This window comes from Anas platyrhynchos, chromosome 28, assembly GCF_047663525.1.
Source record: "Anas platyrhynchos isolate ZD024472 breed Pekin duck chromosome 28, IASCAAS_PekinDuck_T2T, whole genome shotgun sequence".
Classification (NCBI taxonomy): Eukaryota; Metazoa; Chordata; class Aves; order Anseriformes; family Anatidae; genus Anas; species Anas platyrhynchos.
The window spans coordinates 6,700,642-6,726,385 of record NC_092614.1 but is presented as its reverse complement, the minus strand read 5'-3'; the positions used below and the strand labels follow the sequence as shown (position 1 = coordinate 6,726,385).

General features: G+C 48.3%; 1 protein-coding gene across 4 annotated transcripts in view; it reads left to right on the top strand.

The window, feature by feature from the left end:
• Positions 1–25,744, top strand: part of ASIC2 (acid sensing ion channel subunit 2) — a 551,273-nt gene that overhangs the window by 442,561 nt on the left and 82,968 nt on the right. The window contains exon 1 of one of the 4 annotated variants that reach the window (XM_072028739.1): positions 937–2,279. The exons of the other annotated variants lie outside the window; for them this stretch is intronic. Within the exon in view, the coding sequence (XP_071884840.1) occupies positions 1,740–2,279 (540 nt within the window). The 5' untranslated portion in view covers positions 937–1,739. Of the gene's footprint in view, positions 1–936; positions 2,280–25,744 lie in introns of those variants that run through there. 4 annotated transcript variants of the gene reach the window in all.

Below are 25,744 nucleotides of genomic sequence, written 5' to 3'. Positions count from 1 at the left end.
GTCATCCTTCCAGATCTGAAAGGGATTTTGGAATATGAGTATGAGTTTAAAAAAAAAAAAAAAAAAAAGGTAAGACTTGTGCAGAACATGGACACAAGCACATGAAGAGCAGAGGCACTGAAAATTGTCCATGTTGTTGAGGAAGGAAAGCTGAGCCCATGTCCATGTGCTTGTGAAAATCCCTGCTCCAGCAGCCCCAGCATGAGGCCCCTTGAACATTTTCCTATGGCCCCAGGGCCAGGAGTGGGTTTTCTGGGAAGGCCCCACACCAAGGTGCAAGAGCTGAACGTTTTCAGCTCTTGCCACAGTGGAAGGAAACTCTGCGAAAGAGGCTGGGGCTGACCAGGCTGTGACGGCTCCATCTATTGGGTAAAAATACGCCGCAGATCAAAATGCAATGGAAAATGAATTCAGAGAGAAAATATCAGAAGGGATTCGAAGCAGTTATAGCCACTTAGAGCTTAATTGGGTACAATTATAGGAATGCTGCTTAGTACTATTCTAAATCAAGATGAAGGTAACAGAGAGTGGCTTTGAAGAGATCAGAACGAAGCAACCCGAGCTAGATGCCAAAATACAACCCAAGTGCCTGCTGTCTCCCCAGGGCATCGGGGACAGGGCTTTTGTGTGCACCTGTGTCCCATGCAGGGAAAAACAAGCTCTATGCCCGACCTGTGCTAGCTTCAGTAGGACACGGGCAAGTGGGGAGTGGGGACTGAGGAAGGGGGACCCCGAGATGCATTTCCCCGTGTACTGGGGGAACGTGCAGTTGCTTTTCTACGGGAAGCAAAAAGCAGCCCCCTTTCTCCCAGCAGCCGGCCGGTGCAAGCAGCAAACCTCGCCTGTATTTCTAGAGGCTTTGCTTCAGCCCGTGATCTCATGTTTTCCCCCGGGGCTGCTGAAAATCGGAAAAACAAACTGGCGGGTGGAAGACGAGGAGGTGGTGGAGGAGGAGGAGCAGGGAAGGAGGAACCCCTCCGAAGCCCGGCTGAAGCCGGTGGCGCTCGGGGGCTGCGAGCGGGGCCGCTCTCCCCCCTGCTCCGAGGGGGATAAATAGGGTGAGGAGGAGGGGGCTCCTCCGGCGAAGCGGGGCCGAGCATCCTTCCTCCGCCTCCCGAGCGCGCCTGGCGCCGAGCGGCGGGGCTGGCCGCCGCAGTCGCCTGGGAAGCGGGATTTGCTCCAGGGGGAAGCATCGCCCCCTCTTCTTCCTCCTCGCCGCGAAGGGCTTTTCCCAGCGGGAGCCCGGCCGGGGCGGCATGAGCGCCAACGGGGAGCGGCGGAGCGCGGCCGGGGTTCGGCGCTGAGCGGCGGAGCGGGGTTCGCCGGAGGCGCGGGGGGGGGGGTCCCGCGGCTCGCGGAGGGGGGCGCCGGTTGCTCCCGGAGCCCCACCGGAGCTCGGAGGTACCGGGGAGCGCCGACGCCCCCCCCCGCTCCGGGGAGCGGCGGCCGGCCGGGCTGCCCCCCGCGGGGTGCGGCGGCAGTGCGGGGGGGGGGGGGGGGGCGACAGCGGCGACAGCGGCGACAGCGACGACAGCGGCAGCGGGGCCCGGCATGCCGCGCTGCCGGAACTGCTGCCCGCCGCTGAGCTCGGGGCCGGCGCGGCGGCTTGCCCGCTGCGGCTCCCCCCGCCGCTCGGGGCCGCTGCCGGCCGCGGCGAGGGGAGCGGGGATGGAGCGGGGCTGCTCGCCCTGAGCCCCGGGCGGCGGCGGCGGCGGCGGGGGAGGCGGCGGGGAGCGCCGATGGCGAGGGGGCGCCGGGCGCCGCCGTTGCGCAGCCGGCTGCACGGGCTGCGGCACATGTGCTCGCGGCGGGCGGCGCTGCCGCGGCGGGCGCTGTGGGTGCTCGCCTTCTGCACGGCGCTGGGCTTGCTCCTGTCCTGGTCCTCCAACCGCCTCCTGCACTGGCTCTCCTTCCCGTCGCACACCCAGGTGCGAAGCGAGTGGAGCCGCCAGCTGCTCTTCCCCGCCGTCACTCTGTGCAACAACAACCCGCTCCGCTTCCCCCGCCTCTCCAAGGGGGACCTGTACTACGCGGGGCACTGGTTGGGCTTGCTGCTGCCCAACCGCACGGCCCGGCCGCTGCTCACCGAGCTCCTGCGGGGCGACGAGGCGAGGTTGCGGTGGTTCGCCAAGCTGGCCGACTTTCGCCTCTTCCTGCCGCCCCGCCACTACGAGGGCATCAGCGCCGACTTCATGGACCGCCTGGGCCACCAGCTGGAGGACATGCTGCTGTCCTGCAAGTACCGCGGCGAGCTCTGCGGGCCCCACAACTTCTCCGCGGTGAGTGCTCCCCGGGACCCCCCGGCTCCCCTCGCCCCTCCGAGGCTCTCCTCGGTGCGCTTTTTCCCTACACCCACGGGGCTGCGCACTCTCCTCCCACGCCCTCAATTGCACCGTTCCGTGGGGCTGCGCAGAGGGAGGATGTTTGTGGCTTTGGCAGTGACACAGGTGGGACACCAGTTCCCTGCACAGCCTCCCCGAACAGGGCAATGAGTGGCAGCGGTGGAGTTCTCGTTGCAAACCCCAGTCAGAACTGCTCTGACTCTGTGGCAGCTCTCTGCCCGGGAAGCTCCCTGAATGTTTATTTCCCCTCTGGAGCAAAGCTGATGCTTTCTGTTTTAAAGGCTAACTCAGGCCATCAGCAGTGGGAAGTGGGGTCTCACTACTGCTCTTTTTCTTTTGGAAAAGAAAGAGCATGCTGCAGCCCTCTTGGATACTTCAGTGACGTTTTCCGTGTTGTTTCCAGCATAGTTGTATCTCAACTTTTTTCATCCCCAGCTGGGAAGCAAGGTCTCCTCAGGTGAACTTTGTCTGCAGATGCAGGCTGAGACTTAAGTCTGCTCTGTTATGTTGTGGGGGGAGGGAGAAGAGGGGAGTGGGACTGGCACCTGGGCCTGTCCTGGGGCAGCCCATGCTCACTTGGTGCCTGCTTCTTTGCTGCCCAGTGAATTTCTCCCGAGTCTCTCTGTGCAGCTGTGTGGAGTTGTGTGGTGTGATTTGTTTGGCAAATGATGAGCTACTAATTGGAGCTGCTGCCTTTACCTTCCAGAAAGCCCCCAGGCCCTCGTGCATAAGGCAGGAGAAGGCATGGGCATGCTACTGTAAGATCAAACCCCTGAAATGCTTTGTGAGCCACCACCAGTATAATCTGCCTAAAAGATTCCTGCAGGGCTGTTTGCAAGTTGCAGGAGCTCTAAATGAGAGCTCAAACTGGACTCTTTTAATGACCTTTTTAAAGTTTGTTGATAGCAGCTGGGTGTTCATTGTGCTGGAATATTCTGCTCTTCTTATTTCTGCGGATAGCCAGGAGTGAGAGAGAGAGTTGTGATTAAATACCCTTGCTGGTGTCTGGAGTGAGAGAACTAGTTTTGAGCTGTTGCTGCTCCACATGCAGGAGAGGAGTTGAAATTCCCTGCTCTGTAAGTGCTGTCTGAGATACATACCTAAAACCAGTTGTTGTCTTCCCTTTGGACTTGTCACATCAGCCTCACCAGCTGCTAGACTGTGAAGGGACGGAGAGAGAAAATCCTTGTGGGATGATCTGAGCTTCTTGGGACTGTTGAATTAGCATATGTTGCTGAAAAGATGAGCAGAAATAGCATACTTTTTAAAACTAAAAATAAATAAATAAAAACATTGAGAGAGTCTTTCTAGCAGGAGTAGTCTGCAAAGCAGTTCAGTGGCAGAAGGAAGTTTGGGAATAGGCAGATAGAGGCCTTATTGGAAGGCTGCCTTTCCTTTTCAGTTCCCCCTTTTGCAAGTGTGCTGATGTTTGTCTGGTGTGACAGGGCCCTGGCTGCAGGTTTTAATGAACTCATGTTCCAAGTTGTAGTGAGCATGGAAGGGTGACATTGAATCCTGTAGCCCAAGAAATGTGAAGCCTGGAGCGCTGTGTTGGCTTGGCACGGGTGAAGGGACAGCAAGGCACCTGCTGAACGCAGGCTCTGTTTGATGTAGCTGTTTGCTAAATGCTCTGCAGGACGATTGCTGAGCACTGTGATTGCTCACCATCCTGCACAGGTTGAAAAAGCTGCCTCTGGAGGCTGGGAGGGAAAGGCAGGGATTAGTGGCACCTCCTTGCTTTGCAACATGTCCTCTCTCCTCAGGGCTTTAGAGCAAAGAGTAGTGACCTCTGCATTGTCCTTGAATGCAGGCTGAGGAGCTTCTCCACCCGTGGATCCCAAGCAGAGAGAAATGTGTCTTGGGGAGATGCTAAAACAGCTTTTGTGAGCTAGGGTGTCCAGAGAACTCACTGCCCAGTGCACATTGTCTGCAGCTGAAATCTGGGGTTTGGGGTTTGCTGCAAGGGTCAAGAGCTTAGCAGCCCCAAGCATCCCTTGGGGTCTGGGTTACCTGAGCTTCTGCTTCTCCTGAACTAGGAGGAAAAAAAAACACCTAGGAGGGACAGGAAAACTGTTTGGCTTGGGTACAGATAAGAAGAAAGCAGGTGAAAAAGATTGAATGCAAACTGAATAAATGACAGTGTGAAGGGTATTTTGCAGTTCTTACACCTGCTTGGATGCTTGTTTTCTGCCTCAAAAAGAAGGTGAGATAATGCTTGTAGGGTTATGACTTCCATTGGGTAAAAAGCAAAAGACCAAAACAGATGTGTTTTTGGAGGAGACAAGTTCTTCCTTAGATCTGAAGCGGAAAAAAGGCTCTGCATGAGAGCTGGTCCTTTTTTTCCCTTTGCAACTCCCTTAGTGCATCTCATGCAAGAGATTACCTCTCCTTTCAAGCTTGCTTTGTGTATCATCAGGCTAGCGTGGCAACCGTGCTTCTAAAAACCAAAAAGGTTACATGAGAATAAACACAGCAAAAACAATGTATGGGGCTTGATTTGTTGCTTTTCCCCAATATATGTGGCTTGGGGGTTGGGGTTGCACTGATTTGTGGAGCTTGTTGCTGCAGGACAGATGGTAAAAATTAGTCTCATTGAGCTTAGTTACGAGCACTCGCTTCTGACTTATTCTCCTGCCTGTGCAAGCTGGCTTGTTTTGGCCATGTGCAGCATTTGGCTAGTCAGGGTGAGAGGATGAGGCCGGTTGTGTAGGAGGGAGATGAGGTCTTGTGCCCCTTGGTCAGTGAGGGGGTCTCCTGTTTCCACACCTGGAGTTACAAAATTGGCTGTTACATGTGTAAATGGGCACACAAGTGCTCACCTCTCACCCTAAGAGGCTTTAAGGGAAGCAGCTGTTGAGTAGTTAGCGTCCTTCAGAAATTTATTCCAATTTGTAATATAAAACTGTCAGGACTGGAGGATTTAATGATTAAAGATGGTGTTTGCTTTCCTGTGCAGGAATGGCCCTATCTGTCTGTAACTGGGTATCAGGATTAAGTGGACAAAAGCTTGGCTCTGCATCATTCGAATTTGGGTGTTGATTTCTGTTGTTGAGCTTTCTTTTGTTTCCAAAATATTTATCTTGGTTGTCCTGTCCTGTATGTATTGATTTTTTTTTTTTTTTTTTTGTGGGAAAGTTTCTATCACACCTGTGGGAATAGAAATGTTGTTTCTGCAGAGTTACATTGTTTGGAGGGAAGGAATGTGGTATTGAGATATGCTTACAGTGATAAGAAAGCTTAGCAGGCGCCCTTGTAAAATGCAGACAACCAGACTCCTTAGGACAATTAGATGAAAATCACGGTGTTAAGTCAAGTCAGGTAAGTGAAGAAACATTACCACTCCAAGCAGTAAAAATGTCAAAAGAAACTTGAAATTTAAAAGGCTGGCAACTGAAGGCCGTGCATTGTTTGTGAAGCATCAGATAGCTTGTGAACCTGGATTACCCACTCAGTGGGGAAACAGAGGAGGGTCCTGTCATCAAAAAGCATATAAACTGTGTTTTGGAACTAGTAGGGGCGCTCTCCTGCTTGGGGCACCTGCCATTGCAATCGCGAATAAATTACTACTTCACTGAGATCCTCACCTGAGCCTAAGTGATTGGCTACAGAGTGTTTCTCACACAACCCGTGGGCTGAGATTTATGCACTAATTACCTCATCCCGATTTAAGAACTTCCAGGATAAAACTTGTCACCTTGCCTGCCCACTGCAAAGGGAGGTGGTGTGGTCTGCGCAGAGGGCAGCTGACTTCTCTTGGCTCTGCCTGCTGCTCTGTGAAGGCTCTGATTTTTGGGGCAGCTTTGAAGGCTTTGCGGTCAATACCCGTTAGTGGTTTTTATCTGCTTGCTGTTTAGTTTTGAATTGCTTTTGTTTATTCCCCGAATAGGTATGTCATGGGATAGTCATTGTATGGAGCCCAGGGTGCTGCTTTCTTGCAGGTCTGCACATTTTTAAAAGTATTCCTCTGCCCAAAGAATGCTGTGGTATGGCCTTCTGTTTTGATGTTTTCCCACCAGATGATCAGCTGTGTCCAGTGTGAAGCTGATGCTCATCAAACTAAACGAGGCTGCAGTGCTGGGTTTGTATCGGGCCGTGGTGTGGTTGCATGTGGTTACTGGCATGTCACCACTGCAGGCTCAGAGCATCTGCCAGCCCTGGGGCTCACACTGCTGTAGCCAATGGCACAGTAACTTTAGCAAGTGTATGTGGTTTGCTTCACCTGGGGGTTTTGCTCGCTGTACTACAAACTGTTTTACCCAGTCCCTTTTAGACTGCTATTTTGCTAGTTTTTTTTTTTTTTTTCATGCCAGTTCCAAACATAACTTAAATCTGGCTTGCTGTTACTTTTGGAAGGGAAGCAGGCTGTGTTTAATTATGCTGATGTGGGGCTGAAGCTTTAAGTATGTTCCTGATTTGTACGGGTGCCATTGAAGGGACAATGTGTGGAGCCAGTTGGATTCAGTCTTGCTCATTAAAGTAGCAGTGCCAAGTCCATGCTCTCCCTCCTCACCAGACTGCAGTGACATTAAGTAATATTACTAGCTTTGTGTTAGTTAGCATGAAAGGATCCAAAGAGAAATTTTAGGGCTGAGCTATGCTAGGTGCTGCCCAAGTACAGCAAGCGATGATGCTTGTTGTGAAAGATGGGATGGCTCCTAAGAGAGATTTGAGGAGATTTAGTGTAATTTTGGGTCTGCTTTTCCCTGCACAAGAGTCAGATATTCCTGCTTTTCTGCAGAGTTGGTTGTTGAGCTGAAACTTAGGACTGTGGTTGAACTGGGGAATAAAAATTGAAATGAGCTGGCTTGGCAGAATGGTCAATTGGGGAATGGAATGTGCGTTTTGGTGCTGGTCTCTGCAAGGAGGAGGTGAACCTCTGCACCCTGCAAGTGCTTCCCTGCTAGGCTCTCATCTCCCACATGCTTGGAGGTTGCCTCCCAGTTCCTGGGTACTGGCTGGGAGATGGGAGCTGAGCTGCTGAAATAAAGGGGAAGAGACTAAAGAGCATCACCTGGTTGGTGCCGTGCTGTGCAGGGTGAGCACTTTGAGAGTGGGTATGCTCTGGGCACTTTAAGAGCTCCTGAATAAATCCACAGAGTGAGAAGAGTTGGGCAGCATGCATGGCCTGGGCTCTGGGTTTGTTTTCTCATCTTATTTCATTTGGGAGCTTTCATCAGGAGCTTGGTGCTTGTGGAGAACCAGCTCCTTCAGAGGTAGCCAGCAGCTCTGCAAAGTATTTTATTATCACAAATGCAGGACTCTGAAATGGGATGTGGCTGGAATGTGGGTACCCAAGTCCTTTTTTATTATTATTTTGGTGGTTTCTGTATTGTTGTTTTTTTTTGGTTTGTCTTTCTTCAGCGGATTGCCTAATTTATCTCATCTCCTTGGATTAATATACTACAGCAGATGACAAATGTCACCTTAGTGCTGCAACTGAGTTTGTACAGACTTTTTTCCCTGCTGCTGGGTGGAGGGATGGCAATGGGTTGAGTGAGAGATGCAGCAGAAAGGAGGATGTGAACAGAGGAGTTCACAAAGGAGTTAAGATGTTCAGCCATTGGTGTGGGGAGCAATCTGCCAGAGCGTGGTGGAACAAGTGGAGCTTGGCTCTGCAGTGTCACAAGTTGGTGCAAAGGAGTTCCCATTTTCCTTGCTATTTGCAGTTCCTGGAGTTGAAATTAGCCGTTTGATGTGCTAATCTTCATCAGCATGGCTGTCTGCCAAAGCGCCTTGTGCTTCTTGGCATGCAGCTTGGGGAAGGTGCTCATTTTGTTCTGGCCAGAGTTGGCCCTCCTTCCCCATTCCAGCTTTCAGGAGTATGTAAGTTAAATAAAGCTGAAAGTCAGACCTCCCATCTCCCAGGGCACTTGGTTTGAGTTTCTTTTAATGGTATTATATTAGAACTTTTAATGACACGGAACACTCAGAAAAGGTTTCTTTTTGGTGTCATTTTCTTGGCTTTTAATCTTTTCCTTAGGTGTAGACTGTGTAGTCAAAGCAGAACTCTTTGATAATTTCCCACAGTACATTCCCATTGGAAACTGCAGATTCTTTGAAAGCTCTTCTCTTGGAATGTTTTTAGAATTTTTTACCAAACCATGTTTCAGATAGAGATGTTACCAGTAGCTTTCCACACAGTGCACAACAGCATCCTTACAGTGATGAGGAAGATAATATGCAATTGCAGCACAATTGCATTTTGCTCACCATCTATCTTTGGAGCATCTCCTTGAAAGGGAAAAATACAGATTGAGGAGAGCATGCAGGACAGCAGCAATAAAAGAGGTATGACTGCAGGGTGTGATTTACGAGGAAAGACGGAGCTGGGTAAATTGTCCAAGCCAAGAATGGCTGTGATAGCTGAAAGTGCCTCTGCCTCTAATGAGGATGTGTTTGGGATGGAGCAGAGAAACACTGACTGAGCTGAAGAGAAGATTCAAGGGTGAGGGTATATAGAAACTTGCCTAATGGGTCTTCTGCCGGAGACAGGCTATCAAGAACAGACTGTGGGAACAATCCTTTACTGTCTTGCAGATAATCAATTTGGCCTAGTAAAGCTTCTCTGACTCTCCCCTATTTATTTTTTTATTTGAAAAATGACATTGGGTTTTAAAGGCTGGCATAAAACTGATTTGAGGAATATGCCTCATTGCTGGGTCAGCACTAATGTCCTTGAGCTCCATCAATACGCCACGGTGGAATTTGTCAGGCGGACATGGAAGTGCGCTGCCTGGGCTCCCGTCTGAGCTCTTCAGCTGGGCAGGGTGAGGCTGCTTGGGGCAGCTGGGAGACCTGCTCTGCCTGGCTAATTTAGGAGAAAATGGGAGGTTTGTGATATTCTGTGGCTTCACAGCCCCTCAGTGTTTTTCTCTGGGTAGTGCTGTATCTCAAGAACTTGCTATGGACGATGTCTTTAAGGTTAAATGCCATTCTGGTGTGGAGACTGCGTTTCAGTCACTTTTTCTCTTGGTCTGAGGCCAGAAGCTCTGGTCTGCAGCAGGAGGACACCTTGGTGTTGGGGCTCCTTGTAGGTGGTCAGCACATCTGTGCTGTGGGATGAGGGCTCGGAAGGAGAGATACAGTTGCACCCTTTTGGCTACTTTGGGGATATCTTGACTTTATTTTGAATATATTGAATTTGGGAAGCAAAGGCAGTGCTTTTGCTGCCATATCATAGATGACACCAAATAAGGTGCATGTGTCAATCTGCTCAAGAGTAGGAAGGCTGTGCTGGAGGACCTGGATAGGCAGGACCGATGGGCTGAGGTCAGCTGTATGAAGTTCAACAAGGCCAAGTGCCAGGTCCTGCATCTGGGGCACAATAATCCCAACAGGCTGGGAGATGAGTGGTTGGAAAACTGCCTGGCAGGGAAGGATCTGGGAGTATTGGTGGATAGTCGGCTGAATATGAGCCAGCAGTGTGCTCAGGTGGCCAAGAAGGCCAACAGCCTCCTGGCTTGTATAAGAAGCAGTGTGGCCAGCAGGTCACGGGAAGTGATCGTCCCCCTGTACTCGGCTCTGGTGAGGCCGCACCTCGAGCACTGTGTTCAGTTTTGGGCCCTTCGCTACAAGAAGGACATCGAGGTGCTTGAGCGAGTCCAGAGAAGGGCAACAAAGCTGGTGAGGGGCCTGGAGAACAAGTCTTACGAGGAGCGGCTGAGGGAGCTGGGTTCATTTCTCCTCGAGAAGAGGAGGCTCAGGGGTGTGACCTTATCACTCTCTACAGATACCTTAAAGGAGGCTGTAGCGAGGTGGGGGTTGGCCTTTTCTTCCACGTGCCTGGTGACAGGTTGAGGGGAATGGGCTAAAGTTGTGCCAGGGGAAGTTTATGTTGGATGTTAGGATAAACTTCTTTACTGAAAGGGTCGTTAGGTTGAATGGGCTGCCCAGGGAAGTGGTGGAGTCACCATCCCTGGAGGTCTTTAAAAGATGTTTAGATGTAGAGCTTAGTGATATGGTTTAGTATAGGACTTGTTAGTGTTAGGTCAAAGGTTAGACTAGGTGATCTTGGAGGTCTCTTCCAACCTAGATGATTCTGTGATATCCTTCTGAATGCTTTGCCAGCTGTGCCTCCAGGCTTCTTGATGTGGTTCCAGGTGCAAGCAACTGCTTAAGCTTTGCGCACTGATAGGTTTTAATATGGCCTGGGCAAGTGCTTGGGGGTGAAACTATGGGGACTTATTTCAGGCAGGAAGGAAACAGCCCTGCTCAGTGGGGAGATGCTTCAGCTAAGGTCTTCCCACTACCAGCATGCACCTTCTGAGCTTCTTCCAGTTTCTGGTCCTATTTTGTCCCTGGCTGGAGTGCAGGACCAAAACCCTGAGTTTTGGATGCGTAGACATGGTGTTTGTTGACAGGAGACAAGTGCATCTGAAGAGGGGAATCACACTGCAGAAACAAAGGAGGAGTTTTGGCAGGGCTTTTCTGTGCCTCTTTTTTTTTCTTCCCAGATGCTTTTTTTTGTTTGTTTGTTTATGCCAAAGCCATCAGTGAGGAAATGAAATACCTGTTAGTTGCATGCTAAACATGTAATCAGCAACATAGGTTTGGTTTAGTTATATAATAGTTTCCAAATAATTGCTTACTGCCCTATGGCAGAATTAATATAATTAGGTGCATAATTGCAGTTACCTACCACTCAGGGATTCTGCTAAGGCTTAATTAATATTTGCAAATTGCTTCAGGATCCTCTGACCATCCACTATTATGTAAAGAATGCAAAGAAGAGTAATTCTTGTGTTATGTAGGCATGGAAGCAAAATGGTGTGGGGAGGTTAAATAAATACAGTGGAAATCCAGGGTCACAGGAAGGGAACAAGTCAGACAGACATGGGCTCCCTGCTGCCCCCATGCCTTTGGGAGATGCTGAGTTTCCTTAATGAAAAGGGCCACGGGGAGACTGTTACCCCCCAAGAGCTACCATGGTCCTTCCTTGCCTCTGGGTGCAGCTGAGGGTAAAGCCATTTATTCTGAACCCCCTGTGCTTTGTTTCTTATTGCAGGGATGGAGATTGCCATGGGCACAGGTGGGGCCATGGAAATCCCACCTGTAATGGATTGTGCATGCTTTAAAAATAATAATAAAAAAAAAGCTAACTGAAAAGAATCTAACTAAATCTAAAAACTAATCTTAAAAAAAAAGCTAACTGGCCTCAAAAAGCTTAAAAACACACAATCAGGCTTGTCCAGGGCTTAGCAAGGGGGATGCTTCTTCATGCTTTGCTTACCTCTGCCTATTTGTGTGACAGCAATTCCTTTATTTTTTTCCTTGCATTTCTTCTCTGTTTCCCTTTTGCAGTTTTTACCTCTTGTTTATCCTTTTCTAATTTCCTTTTCTCCTTCATTCTCTCTCTCTCTTTGTATGCTATTTTGCAACCCGTGAATCTGCTGTGGCTGGGAGTACGTCTTCTCCACACTTTTCTTCTTTCTTTTTGAAATATCAGGAACCCTATTGTTGCAAAACTTGGTGCTATTGCAGCTGATTCATTTCTCTCTTAGGCAGTTCTGGGAATCCTTCCCTATGTTTTGTCATTACCCGGAACGCTGTAATTTCATGCAGTGGGAACAGGTATTTGTAATTTATTTTTGATTGTTCCACACCCCTCTCCCCAATTTTGTAATTTACTTCTAAATAAAACAAACTCAAGTAAAGCATCCTCCTCAACACCCTTGAGCTTTAATTTTTTTCAATAATAAAGTGTGAACATAAATTAAGAACTAGAGCTGTTACTAATCTTATGACCACACTCATTCACACACTGATTTTCATATGGTATATTAAATCAAGAAGAATGGCCTATTATAATATAATTAGCTGTGATTCACAAGCAGGAATTACTGTTGCCAGTGTGGGAGAAAGTTGCATAGTATGACTGGAAAAGATTGAAACCTTTGTGGTTTGTTTTTCTTTTTGCCTTTTAAAGCATCTCAGCAGCTGGAATGAAGGAGAATCCATGATAGGGAATTCACTATGGATTTTGTAATATTTATGTAATGAGCAAAAGTGTCTCACTGTGGGCATGTAAATTTTCATATGCTCCCAACATATGTTACTGACAGAAATAAATAACCTCATCCTGTGGCTTTATTAAACTTAATGCATCAGTGCTTCCCAGTCCACTCTTGCGGAAGGACCCCAATCTGTCTGAGCACTGGGCAGGAGCAAAAGCAAGAGCAACTGGACCTTAGAGCTACTCCTTTAGCTACAAACCACTTTAAAGACTGCATAGATTTGAGAGTTTGTCTGTTTTTGCCATCATTTGGAGAAACAGGGAGACTGAGCAGCATCTCCCTCTAGCTTGAGCAGGCTCATTGGAAGCATCTCCCTGGGCAGGGCTGGTAGCCTGCTCTGGGTTTGGTTTCTGTGGTCTCTTAGAGGTCTTACTGCTTGCAGCTGTGAATCCTGCACTGTGTTCCTTGTGGAGGATGCTTCAGGTTTCATCCAATGTCACATGGAACATGAGGTCCTTTGGGCTCTGATTAGAACTTTTGCTTTTTAAAGTCTTACTCCACCAAAAAGTCTTCATCTTTCTCCATCCAGGTTGGCAATGTCACTGAGAGCTACTTTGAATAGGTTGTTAGTGTTTCTCATCTCTTGTTTGAAAATGAGACATTTGAAAACTTCCTTCTACGTGTGAGGAGAAACCCTCACACTGTTCTGTAACCAGGCAGTGGGAAGAGATGGAGTTAAATTGAACTCTGCCCAAGGGCCAACGCAGTGACCCAAATACCCAGGAAAACAGGTCTGCAATCACTTGCAAAATTACAAGTGAAATTTGAGTGAACTTCTCCCACCAGCACTTTCTTAAGGTGGTTGGAGGGAAGAAACTGCTTATGCAGAGGATAAGCCTGCCTGGTCACGAGGACGAGTACAAAATCAGCAAGGTATAAGTGTTCAGGATGTGCAGACAGCCAAAGCACTGATGTATGTGCCTTCAAATAGGAAGTAAGACCCGTTGTTTTTCTAAATCTAAGTGTTTCACACTGTGGTGGTTTTACTCAGGTGGGCAGCCGAGCTCCACCACAACTGCTCTCTCACTCCCCCTCTCCTCAAAGAGGAGGGGGGAGAAAATACAACACAGAGAACTCGAGGTTTGAGATGAGAAAGGTTTAATGAAAGGGAATGGGGAGGAAAAAAAAAAGAAACAATAAGTCCACGCAGAAGCACAGAGAGAGGGGAAAAAAATTATTCTCTACTTCCCATCAACGAGCGATGTTCGGCCGAGTCCTGGGAAGCAGGGCCTCAAACGCGTAGTGGTTGTTCAGGAGGAACAGCCCCCTCTCCCACGAGAGCCCCCCTTTTTATTGCTGAGTGTGACATCAGGTGTTATGGAATATCCCTTTGGTTGGTTTAGGTCAGCTGCCCTGGCAATGTCCCCTCCCCATCACTTGCCCACCCCCAGCCTGCTGGCTCTTGGGGGCTCTGAAGGAGTCCTGATGCTGTGCCAGCACTACGCAGCAATAGACACAACACTGGAGTGATATCAGTGCTGTTCCAGCTACGAGTGCAGAGCACAGCACTGTGTGGGCTGCTGCAGGGAAAAGGTGACTCCAGCTCAGACAGACCCAGCACACACACTGTTGGGGCTCTGTTTATTTTCTTAGCAGAACCTCAGAGAGAACATTTTTGGGGAAGAACAAAGATAAGGAACGAAGTTGATTTATGCAAAGCTCCACTTTTCCTTATCTATGAAAATGTGTTGGGGCTGGCGGTGAAAGGGTGCAATGTAAAACCTGATCTTCTCTTGTGGTATGTCAGTACTGGCTCACCTGGCCCATAGTGGCTCTTCTAAGAAGGGCTCTATCCCTTGGGATCTTTAAAGCTCATGGCTGCTTTATCTTCCCTGTGTGCCCTGTGCCTGGGCTTGTGGTGGGCAGATTTGCTGCCTTGGTTTGCACCTCACTTTGGGAGGCGCCTCCATTTCAAGAGCTGAGGGAAAAGGGGGTCCCCTTCTTGCAGCTGGGAGGCAGGGAGATGCCCTGTGGGAAAGGGCAAGGACACCTCTACCATGTCATGGGGCTTTGTAGCTCCCTGCTAAATTTAGTGGAAACAACCATGTACCTCCAAAAGCAATGGAAAACCAGGCAGACAGCCCAGTGGTGTTGCTGTACTGCAGCAGGAAAGCAGCCTGGAATGCTCCCTAGAAGACATCAGGAGATATCCCCCAGGTGGCCACAGCTTTCTTATAAGAGTTCTGTAGTTGCAGTGTAACATTTCTAAGGGATTAAATGGTCTCTGTTCCCTGTGCTCCCACCTCCTGGCATAAGGTGTGGATGTATGTGTGCGATTCAGGGTAGCCTTGGGAGTGCTCAGCTTGTGCTACCCTGATGCCCATAGCCATGAGCGGTGATCAAGCATCTACTGGGCTCTTAAACCAGTTTCTGCTCAGCTGAATGCATCGGTGATATAAAAACACAGAAAATCATTTCTTCCAGGAATATGTTTTCAACATAAGGTATCACCCTGCCTTGAGGTATTCATTGCGAAACAATACTTAAAATATTTACTGCATACGGTGACAGATCCAGACATTGTGTGCACATAATACCAGATACCTAAACCACCACAGAATCAACACACTCCATAATATCAAGCACATCAGTCATTCTGTTTCTAATAATGTCTGCATCCGTATACTCCCTCTGTCAAAGCCTCCTACAGGTCTCCGATGACTTATTGCACCCAGGGCTGCATCCGGGTGAGGTGCCATGAGTTTTATTTACAGCAGCACCACTTGCTGTCATGCATCCAGCAATGTATTTCAATTGAGTAAGCAGCCATGGAGGGAGAGTTAGGCTGAGGTGAGCCATGCGTGCAAAGCTGATGGTTTTCTTCTGAAAAAAATAGTTGTTTTTTCTTTGCAAGTTTTGCTTCCTCTTCTCTCCCTGTGCTGAACGTAATTCTACTTTCTCTTACGTTCTCCCTGCATCCAGGGTTATCAATTTCCAGATGTGGTCGGAAGCATTAATTATATGTTGTTCCTGCCCTTTCTGCTCTCAGACCCCTCTTTCTCCCTCTGTGCTGGGGTTGAGCACACAAATGTTCCCAACCTTTTAATGAGATAATGGCCCCTTGCTTCACAGGGGTGGCTTTGTAGGAGGTCATTTACGTGTCATGCTTTCTGCTTGCTCCTCTCTCATTAAATAATTAAAATACAATTTCCAGGCTTTAAAAGTATGATCTTCCTGACTCTAAAATCATGTGTTTTCATGGTGCTGGAGGGCAGAGTCTTTGTCATGCCTTTATTGCCAGGCAAGCAGAGCAAGGAGAGAGACGGGCTCCTGCCTTGCTTGGCAGGCACCTCTCTCCCTCACAAGCTCCTGGCCTGCTCCTGCACCTCTGACTTGGAGAAGATTCCCCCCTTACTGCTCTGCATCACTGCAGGTGCCTTTCCCTGGCTCCTCTTCTTTTCATCCCTTCCCTTCTGTTCTTGCTGCCTTTGTTGCCTTTTGTCCTGTTTCTGTTGATGCCCCCAGTTTTCCTGTCAGTTCTTGGGCATCCTCCTGCACTGCCTGTGTTCAACCCACACTGCTCTGCTGCCTGAGCAGGATTTGCAGCACGGTACTGAACACAGACCTTTTTGACTGAGTGCTGCTGTGTTCTAGGAAGTCCTTTGCCTTTTATTTCCCAAACAATGGGCAGTTCACCAGCACCTGTGTTGATTCACCTATCTTCCTAGTCAACCTGCCTGCATATTTTTGTGCTAAATTAAAGCATCTGTAGCTCATAATGTTCTGGAGGTGGCATTAACCTGTGAGTCAAGGCTCAGGAACCTCACGCAATTCCCTTCTCTTGCTATGTGTAAATTAGGGGCGATGGCAATGCCTTGTGCTATGGGAGATTTAATCCCTCTGAATTTACCCTTCATTATAAGGCTGTTGTGTTGGCCGTGCGGTGGAGTAACGAGTCCGTCTTCCCCACACCTCACCCTTCCCAAGGTTGAGGAGGTGAATTTGGAGCAACTCCTGGATTTGAGATCTCCCACTTCTCGGGAAAGATAAAGCAGATCTGGGAATAAGGCATAACCACAGAAATTGCAGGTTTGGGGGCGTTACACAGGCTGGCACACTGCATAGAAGCAACTCAGGTCCAGTTGTTGCATATTGGCACAACAACGGGTGTCGTTACACGTGAAAACACACCAAATGGTTTTGCAGAAAAGAATCCTGATATTTAGCTGAAGATTAGGAAAAAAATATCATTTTCAGAAGGTTAAAGGCTCTTTTGAATTCTTGTGTTTTGCCTTCTGGCTTGGGCAGTGCTGGAGATGAGTTTTCCAAGCTTTCCTTTCTGATTGTGAGGATTAGGCACTTTGATTTAAAAGAATCCCAAAACAGAGGTTTTCATAGGCACCCTGAGTGCTTGCCTTTAAACACCAAGTACTGTGAGATTACTCAGTCCAGGAGAGTGGCTTTGGGTGATTTTATGAACTCTGAATGCACTGTTAATGGTGTGGTCAACAGCACTGGTTTCAGGGCTGGAGATGAGAAGTGTAGGAGTTAGTAGGAAATATTTTTTTTCTTTTTAATGTCCCAATACGATCTGCCAAGGTGGGTTTTTTTTGGGTTTTTTTGTGTGTGTGTGTGTTTTGTTTTGTTTTGTTTTTTGTCTCGCATAAAGGGAAGCAGTGTGCATTTGATAAGCTGATCTGTTACAACAACTCTCCTGCTGCTGGAAATGTCTGGAGAGGTTTGCAGACAGGCAGACAAGAAGTGCAGAAAGATGCCAAGGGCTGGGGAAGAGTTTTGAGTTTGTGGTAGGTGCCCAAGGCGAAGTGGGTGGTGGGACTTGTGCTATCCGAATGTTAAAAATAGTGCACGATACACTCCTCTTTGCATTTCTTAGCCTGGCTGAGTCATCAGTCTGCCTTTTTATTAGCATCTCGGGCACTGCTGTTTTGGGGATCTTCCTCGTTGGCTTGTTTTCCTGTTTTGGGTGACAGTTGTGATGTGGGGAAGGTGCTGGTGGGACGTGCCTGAGTCCCCATGTTCCTGGATCCAGTGGTGGAGAGGAGGCTCAGAAAAGGGAAGGCTTTTCTGCATGGTGCCGTTACACATCATAACAGTTAATATATTAAGGGGAAATGGAAAATGATCCCTTGCCTCAAAAAGGTAATTCAACTTTGTGTGATACGTAGGGAAAGAAACAGAGAGGCCCCTACAGGGTCTTTCATCCCATCGTAAATAAGTGCAAGGACAAGGGGAGCTGGGGGCTTTCTGTAACCTCCTGAAGAGGACTGGGGCTCTTCCTTGCCTGCATCTCTGCAAGGGCAGTTGGAATTTGGCTGAGCTCTCATAGAATATCCCGAGTTGGAAGGGGCCCACAAGGATCATCGAGCCCAACTCCTGGCACCACACAAGTCTACCCAAAATTCCAGACCATATGACTAAGAGCACAGTCCAAACACTTCTTAAACTCCAACAGGCTTGGTGCAGTGACTACTTCGCTAGGGAGCCTGTTCCATTACGCAACCACCCTCCCAGTGAAGAACCTCTTCCTGATATCCAGCCTGAACCTCCCCTGCTGCAGCTTGACACCATTCCCACGGGTCCTATCACTGGTTACTAAAGAGAATAGATTGGTACTGGCCCCTCCACTCCCCCTTGTGAGGAAGTTGTAGACGACAATAAGGTCTCCCTTCAGCCTCCTCTTTTCCAGGCTGAACAGGCCAAGTGACCTCAGCCATTCCTCGTACATCTTTCCCTCTAGGCCCTTCACCATCTTTGTAGCCCTTCTCTGGACACTCTCCAATGGTTTCACATCCATTTTGTACTGTGGTGCCCAGAACTTCACACAGTGCTTGAGGTGAGGCCGCACCAGTACAGAGCAGAGAGGGACAATCACTTCCCTCGACTGACTAGCGAAGCCATGCTTGATGCACCCCAGGGTATGGTTGGCCCTCCTGGCTGTCAGGGCACACTGCTAGCTCATGTTCAACTTGCTATCATGAACCCCATTCTTTTCCACTGTCACTTGGCTATCAATTTTGGTCTATTCTCCCACATGCCTGGTGATAGGACAAGGGGGAATGGGCTAAAGTTGCATCAAGGGAGGTTTAGGTTGGGTATTAGAAGAAACTTCTTTACCGAAAGGGTTGTTAGGCATTGGAACGGCTGCCCAGGGAAGTGGTGGAGTCACCATCCCTGGAGGTCTTTAAAAGATGTTTAGATGTAGAGCTTAGGGATATGGTTTAGTGAAGGACTTGTTAGTGTTAGGTCAGAGGTTGGACTAGGTGATCTTGGAGGTCTCTTCCAACCTAGATGATTCTGTGATATTTCGCTTCCATGTTTCAGCTCTTTACATAAAACCAGAGGTGCACACAGACGGTTCCGGCTGCAGCCTAGAGTAAGGATGTGAATATTGGTTCTTCTGGAGCTGGGTGCAGAGCTGGTGGTGGGTAGGGTTAGTGCAAATGAGTGAGTCACCAAAAGTCCTGCTTGGAAGGCAGAAGGGCAGGACCAAGGGTGCATTGACTTCTTGGAGATGCTCACCACCTGCAGCTGATAGAGATCTCAGCCATGATCTGCGTATCCCAGGGCAGTGTGAAAAGAAGGTGGATTTGGGAAAAAGGGGCATTTAGCGGGGAGAAAAAGAGAAAGAAAACAATTATGTTGCAGCTTTGCAACATAGAAGTGTCCTGGAGTGACTGCACAGGTTGTGCAAGGTGAAGGGGAATGAGTTCGAGAGGGCTTCCATCTCTACAGTCACTGCGCTTGGCAATTTTTGTAGTCTGCTAACCCCAAATGCTTAATATGTCATTTCTACAAAGACGATTGTAAGAAGGTGAAACAAAAAGCACTAGAACAGATCTTAAATCCATTATTAGTGGCAGCAACCCTGGCTGCAGCACTACTGTGGTGAGGGCTGGATGGGGATGCTCTCCAGGAGCATGGATGAAGCTACCAGAAGGGTTAAATGAATAAATAGAGGGAGAAAAACAAAAACAAAAAACAAAAAAAAAAAAAACCACGAATAAATAAACCAGAAATTCCCTATGGGTGACTGTGGAGGAATCATCCTTCTAGAGCACGTGCAGTTTTCTTCTGTACAGCCAGGCACACAAGCCCAAGCAACTTCCCATGGCAAATCCTGCATTTTTTTTTGGTTCACCTCCACTTTTTTGAAGTGGTTTTGCTTTTTTGTCCTCCGTTGCCTGCCTCTCTTGTTACAGATGGGCACCCAGTGGAGATGAAGGGATGACTGAACCACTGGTGCCAACCACGTGAGCTCTTACGCTGTGCTAAGACAGGTTATTAGTGGGACTGCTGACTTTACGTCTTAAAAAGCCCAGCACCTAGAGGGGTGCTCAGATCTCCACTCCTAATTTTCCCATCTGAAGTATCACTGTCTCTCTTTGCTTTGCTGCTGGATGGAGTCGAACACAGAGGTTTGACCTCTGTCAGCGAACAAGTAACAATTGCAAATGGGTGCGAGATGCCTCAAAAAAGGTGGTTTCCCAGCAACTAAACAGCAGAGGAAGAAAAGATACTTGATATCTGGCAACCTGTTTGTTTTAGAAGTGCTTTCTGAGACATCAAGGCTTGTTAGCATGAGTCTGACACTTGCTTAGTTTTCATCTTGCTCTTCTTTGGGTTTGTAAATGTCATGCCCTTTTTGATGTTAGACATTGAGGAAATAGGCTCCTGTGCATAGATTTGGGCACCCCGGCTGGAGCCAGGGATGCAGCCCGCCTGTTGCAAGTTGATTGCATTATGCACGGAGCTCACTTGCTAATTGCTTATATTTTAAATGTAGAAAGCAGCAGCAACTGAATAATGGGTGGAAGAAAAGCTCATACACAATAAGGCTAAAGCTCATCATGATGAAAACATGCTGCTATTTTGAAAGAAAATCAGCAGCAGGCTGTGATACGCCATGGGTTAGCTTTGCACTGCCTCTTGAGAAAGTTGTTCAGAAGCTCTGGATGTCAGCAATGCAGAATTAGTGCATCTACAGTGCTTTAAAAATGGCTTTATTTAGTGTTGCACCAGCAGTGGTGTGGAAGTCCTTGAAGCAGCATATTTTGCAGTCCTTGTTGCATGGACTGGAGAGATGTTAGAGGTGCAAAAGCCGAGCAAAACCCAACTTGAAGTGAGCAACAAGCTGGTTCCATTGCAGGCTTGCAAATTCCTGGTTAAACAAATGTTGTAAAACCAAGTCCTTGAGGGAACAGTCATAAACTTTGCAAAACAAATTGCTTATGATGTGATAAAGCAAGTGAATATTTAGCTGCTCATGAACTTTAACGATGGATCAGGAAAAGCTTTGGAGTCTCTTTCCCGTGTGGTGCAGGCAGCAGGGTTTGCAGAAGGGCTTTAGCTCTGGCTTGGGGTGATGAGTTGTAGATTTATTCACAGTTTTCTATTGTTTTCTCTGCCCTGGATTTCTTTAGTACCTGGAGAGGGAGGAGCTGCTGTGGGGCTCCGTCTCGCCCTACTTGCATCCTGCACCTGAGCGTGGGCTTGAAGCCCAGCTCCCATGGGACCATGCTGCAGTGCCAAGCTGCAGGAAGGAGGGTGGAAAGGGACCCCAAGGTCCTTACACAGTACCCACAGGCAAGCTTACCCCAAGTGGGGACCACTCAGTGCTTGGGTGGCTGCTACCTCACGGCCCTCCTGCTGCTGGCCATAGTATAGGGTGCTTGGGGGCAGGGGGGGAGAGAGGGGAGCTCATGTCCAGCATGACTCAGAGCGAAGCAATCAGCAAAGAAATGCAAAGACTTCAAGCTGAAGGAACTATGTGTCAAACACCAGCCAGGATCAAGCAATTCCTCTGTTTTCTGGCCAAACTGGAGTAGCTCTGGAGCGAGCCTGACTCATACAACCTGCATCCAAAGCAGCAGCTTCCACCAACCCCCATGTCCCCTTGTTCTTACAGCAAAGTGCCCTTGCCAACATCTGCTTTCCCTTCCTTACCTGTGCTCCCAGATGCCAGCCTGCATGTTCGCAGCATGCAGCTGGGCTCAGATCACGCGTCCTCCATCTCCCCCTGAGCACAGCAGTTGGAAACATCTTTGGAATTGACAAAGTTCTAATGAACTTTGAGGAGGGAGCATTTATGCCTGCATGAAAAGGTAGTTTTTCACCATTGATGTAGGTATTTTTGTTAGCGTTTAATTAGATTAGTCCTCTAGGTTTGGTGGCCAGCTGTTCACGTTGCAGACAGGCAAAAAAATTCCAGCATTACACTCCTGCTGCTTTCGTCTTCTAATGAGCTTGTTAGCAATTAGTTGCTATTGGAATAGGCTGCTGTGGTGTGGAGCGGTAATACAATGAGCTCAGCTTCTGAAAAGTGGATTTTTAATGGGAACTGGGTGGAGAAGGGAACTAGAATAAGTGGTTTCACGACTGATGGGCTAAGTGCATCGGTACAAGCAGCTCTGATTGGTGTGATTTTTCTTGTCCTTTTGTGAATAATATGGATGACTTTGAGATCATTTTTATTGTATATATGCACATGTGTATATCACAGAATCGATCACAGAATCATAGAATTGTAGGGGTTGGAAGGGACCTCGAGAGATCATCGGGTCCAACCCCCCTGCCAAAGCAGGTTCCCTAGAACAGGCTGCCCAGGTAGGCATCCAGACAGGCCTTGAATATCTCCAGAGAAGGAGACTCCACAACCTCCCTGGGCAGCCTGTCCCAGTGCTCCGTCACACTCACCGTGAAGTTCTTTCTCATATTGGTGCGGAACTTCCAGTGCTCCATTTTGTGGCCATTGCCCCTTGTTGTGTCCCCACAAACCACTGAAATGAGTTTGGCCAAATCCCTCAGTCTCCCACACTTCAGGTATTTGTAAACATTAATAAGATGCCCTGTCAGTCTTCTCCAGGCTGAACAGACCCAGGTCTCTCAGCCTGTTCCCATAGGGAAGATGCTCCAGGCCCCGTGTTGTCTTTATGGCCCTCCACTGGACTCTTTCCAGGAGATCCCTGTCTTTTTTGTACCAGTGGGGCCCAGAACTGGACACAGTACTCCAGGCGAGGCCTGACCAGGGCAGAGTAGAGGGGGAAGATCACCTCCCTTGACCTGCTGGCCACACTCCTTTTTATGCACACCAGGATCCCATTAGCCCTCTTGGCCACAAGGGCACACTGCTGGCTCATGGACAACCTGTCGTCCACCAGGATCCCCAGGTCCTCCTCTGCAGAGGTCCCCTCCAGCAGGTCATCCCCCAGCCTGTACTGATACATGTGGTTGTTCCTTCCCAGGTGCAGGACTCTACACTTGCTCTTATTAAACCTCATTTGGTTTCTTCCTACCCATCTCTCTAGCCTGTCCAGGTCTCACTGAATGGCAGCACAGCCTTCTGGTGTGTTGGCCACTCCTCCCAGCTTTGTATCATCGGCGTACTTGCTGAGGGCAGACACTATTCCCTCATCAAGGTCGTCAGTGAAGAGGTTAAACAGAAATATATAATAATATATATATAATATAATATATAATATATGTTATATATATATATAATATATGTATATATAATAGAAAGTAGGGAGATTTTTTTTTAAACAATTCTAAGCTGGAAATTTTCCCTTTTCTTCTAATAGGTGAGCCAGGGAATTAATTGGATAACTTAAGTCTCTCTAAACAACCCCCTTTTTTTTTTCCTCGCTCACACCTACCCTCCTCAGCAAGGAAACGTGGATGATGCAGCACGTCCTGGGGAGAATGGGCTGTGCAGAGGCTTCAGGTGGCCTTTTGGGTTGGCAAAGATGTGGATGCTTTCTGGCGGAGCAGGAAGGTGGTTATGGCAAGGTGCTTTTCCCAGTTGTTGACTCAGAGCATGGATTTTTGCTAGCCTCATGGGTGGAGACGAATCTGTAGACTGCAGCTTTCTGCTGGTTTCTCACAGGTAGGGTCTGAGCCCTGGAGCTGCTGATGAGTTGAAGGGCTGATGAAGGGTCTCGGAGTTCATGCACATGATTTTCTAACTTGCAGATGATTTGCCATACCTTTTTATTGCTCTTCTTGAATGTGTTGTGCAGGAGAGGTTGCTGAGCTATTCCTTGCAGGTTTGTGCTGGTGTCCCAGAGATGGGGCTTCCTGCTCCATTGTTCCTCACATGATTAATAACCAGAGCTGCGGGGCCACCTTGTACCCAAAATTTGAATCCTCACAACTCAGCTAAAGCAGACCCAATTTCTTGCCAAGCAACCCTGGAAATACGTATTTAAAAATCCTATTACAGGACCAAACTGCATGCTTCAAAGCTGAGATGGGAACCTTTCTATAAAGGGACCCTTCTGTTTAAAAAAAAAAAAGAAAAAAAAAAAGTGAAGAAAAAGTAGAGAAGGCTCTGGTTCTTTTGCAGAGTTTCTGTTACTTATTTCCCTGCCCGTGTTTCATTCTTCCTTTCCAAAAATCACCAAGCCGTAATGACTTAAATACTCCAAACTAATTGATCCTCGGAAGGGCCCACAAGTGAACAACAACAACAAAAAAGGCAATTGGCTTTTGGGAATGTCCTAAGGAAAGAACAAATTGAGGATGAAATTCAGCTTGTTTTTGCAAACTGCCCTGCCTCTGCCTGCAAAGCTCATGTTTGCTGTGGAGGAAGGTGGTGAGCTCTCAACTCCAGCCCTTGTAGACAGCTCACTTCCTGAGTCCTTCCTCCATCCAGGCTTGCATTTGGCATTTCAGAGCATTTGGCATCTCTAGCAGCAAGACCCAGCAGTTTTACCATGCATCTGGCCTTTGGCTCTCCTGGTGGTGACCACAGCATGCTCAGTGCAACTGTACAGCACATTGCCCCCAGGTTCATTGCCAAATTCCTAGTGGAGAGCGTGGGTCTTCAAGGGGACCAGTAGCATCCACCGAGGCTTTGCAAGTGCCACACACATGCACCATCCTCACTGTTTGCGGAGAGGAATAGCTGTTTTCTTTCCTTGGAGGCTAATAGGCACTAAATGAAGCTGGAGGCTTGTATTGACAACCAAGTCCGCATGCACAGGAGGACTTAGTCTGTTTATTTAGCAGTAAGAAACCCACTGAGATTTGCTCGATGCGTGTAACAGAAGTGGTGCATTTGGACCAGAGATGTATTTTCCTGCAGGCTCCTCTCCCTCAGTGAGCCATGGCTGAGGGTTGATGAGGGTTGGGCTCTGCTGGCAGAAGAAGGCAGGAGCAATGTGGAGCCCAAGCTGCAGGCGTGTGGAGGTGCTGTGGGTGTGTGACAGAGGCTGCTGCCACTTTGGATCTTTTGGCTGAAAGCCATTTGTTAAGGAAAGACAAGGTTGCTGGCTTCTGTGTTTACTGCTGATTCTTTGAAGGGCCACAGGGATGTTCTGGGGGGCAATGGGGATGTTTACACCAAAGGAGACGTGAAGGATTTCTCTGAGCCGCTGCAATCAAAGCCAAGGCTCTCGGCAGAAAACCGGTCATGGGCTGCTGCCCCTTTTGTGCTTGATGACTAACGGGAGCAGAAAATACCATCTCTGGGGGAACAGCTCTGGGTTCTTCCACTTAAATGTGCCGTTTTATCTGCTTTTTCATTTGTTTCACACATTGACTTCCTTCAGTCCCTTATACTATTCCTCTGGTATACATAGTTATTCTGCTTTGCTGGGATGTTGTTGCAACCTGGCCTTCCAGACATCTTATACAGCTGCCTTGTACCAAAGTGATCAGGGATTTAGTCTAGAAGCAATCAACGCCTCTTTAAGTCTGGTCCCCCAGTACTGTGAGGTCAGCCACAATTTCCCTGTTGACACAGTGCTACACAACTTCCCACATTCCCCAAAAAAATCCTACATGTGTCATCTCACCCATTGTCTCTTGCCAATGCCAGTGCCCCAGACCAGCTCCTGTGGGCTATTCTCACACGGCTTTTGGCGTGCCTTTGGCACACAGAGCATGGGGATGATGTCCCCATCCCCTCTCCCCATCCCCCTGCTGCTGGAGGGGCCCTGAGCACTGGAGTTTGACAGAGGCTGCTGGTGCTGCAGAGCCACAAGTGCTGAGCAGTCCAGAGGTGTTACACCATTACTTCATCACCCTGCAATGATGCGGTGATGTGGCTGTAAGAAGGCTAATAAAAAATGCATCTTCCCCTGTATAATGCATATAATACATCTTTTATTGATACTACTATCATTATTATTACTCTCTCCTATATTTGAGAAAAAAAAATCTGACAATTTCCTAGCAAGGAAGAGTGACATTTCTATTTTTAAAGGGCCATTTATAAATAGTGGCATTATTTCAGTCTTGTACAGTGAGGATGCAAGCTACCTCCCTAAAAGGGACCAGGCTTTGCTGCAGCCCTCTCAACTTCCAGTTCCTGTTTATGCTGTTCAGCCATGTTTTCTCCTGACCTATTTTTTGTGTGTGTTTGTGATAAGCCCCAGATGTAATGGTACTTTTATGAGTTACCAGAGTAATGGATTTGGAAGGAAGGTT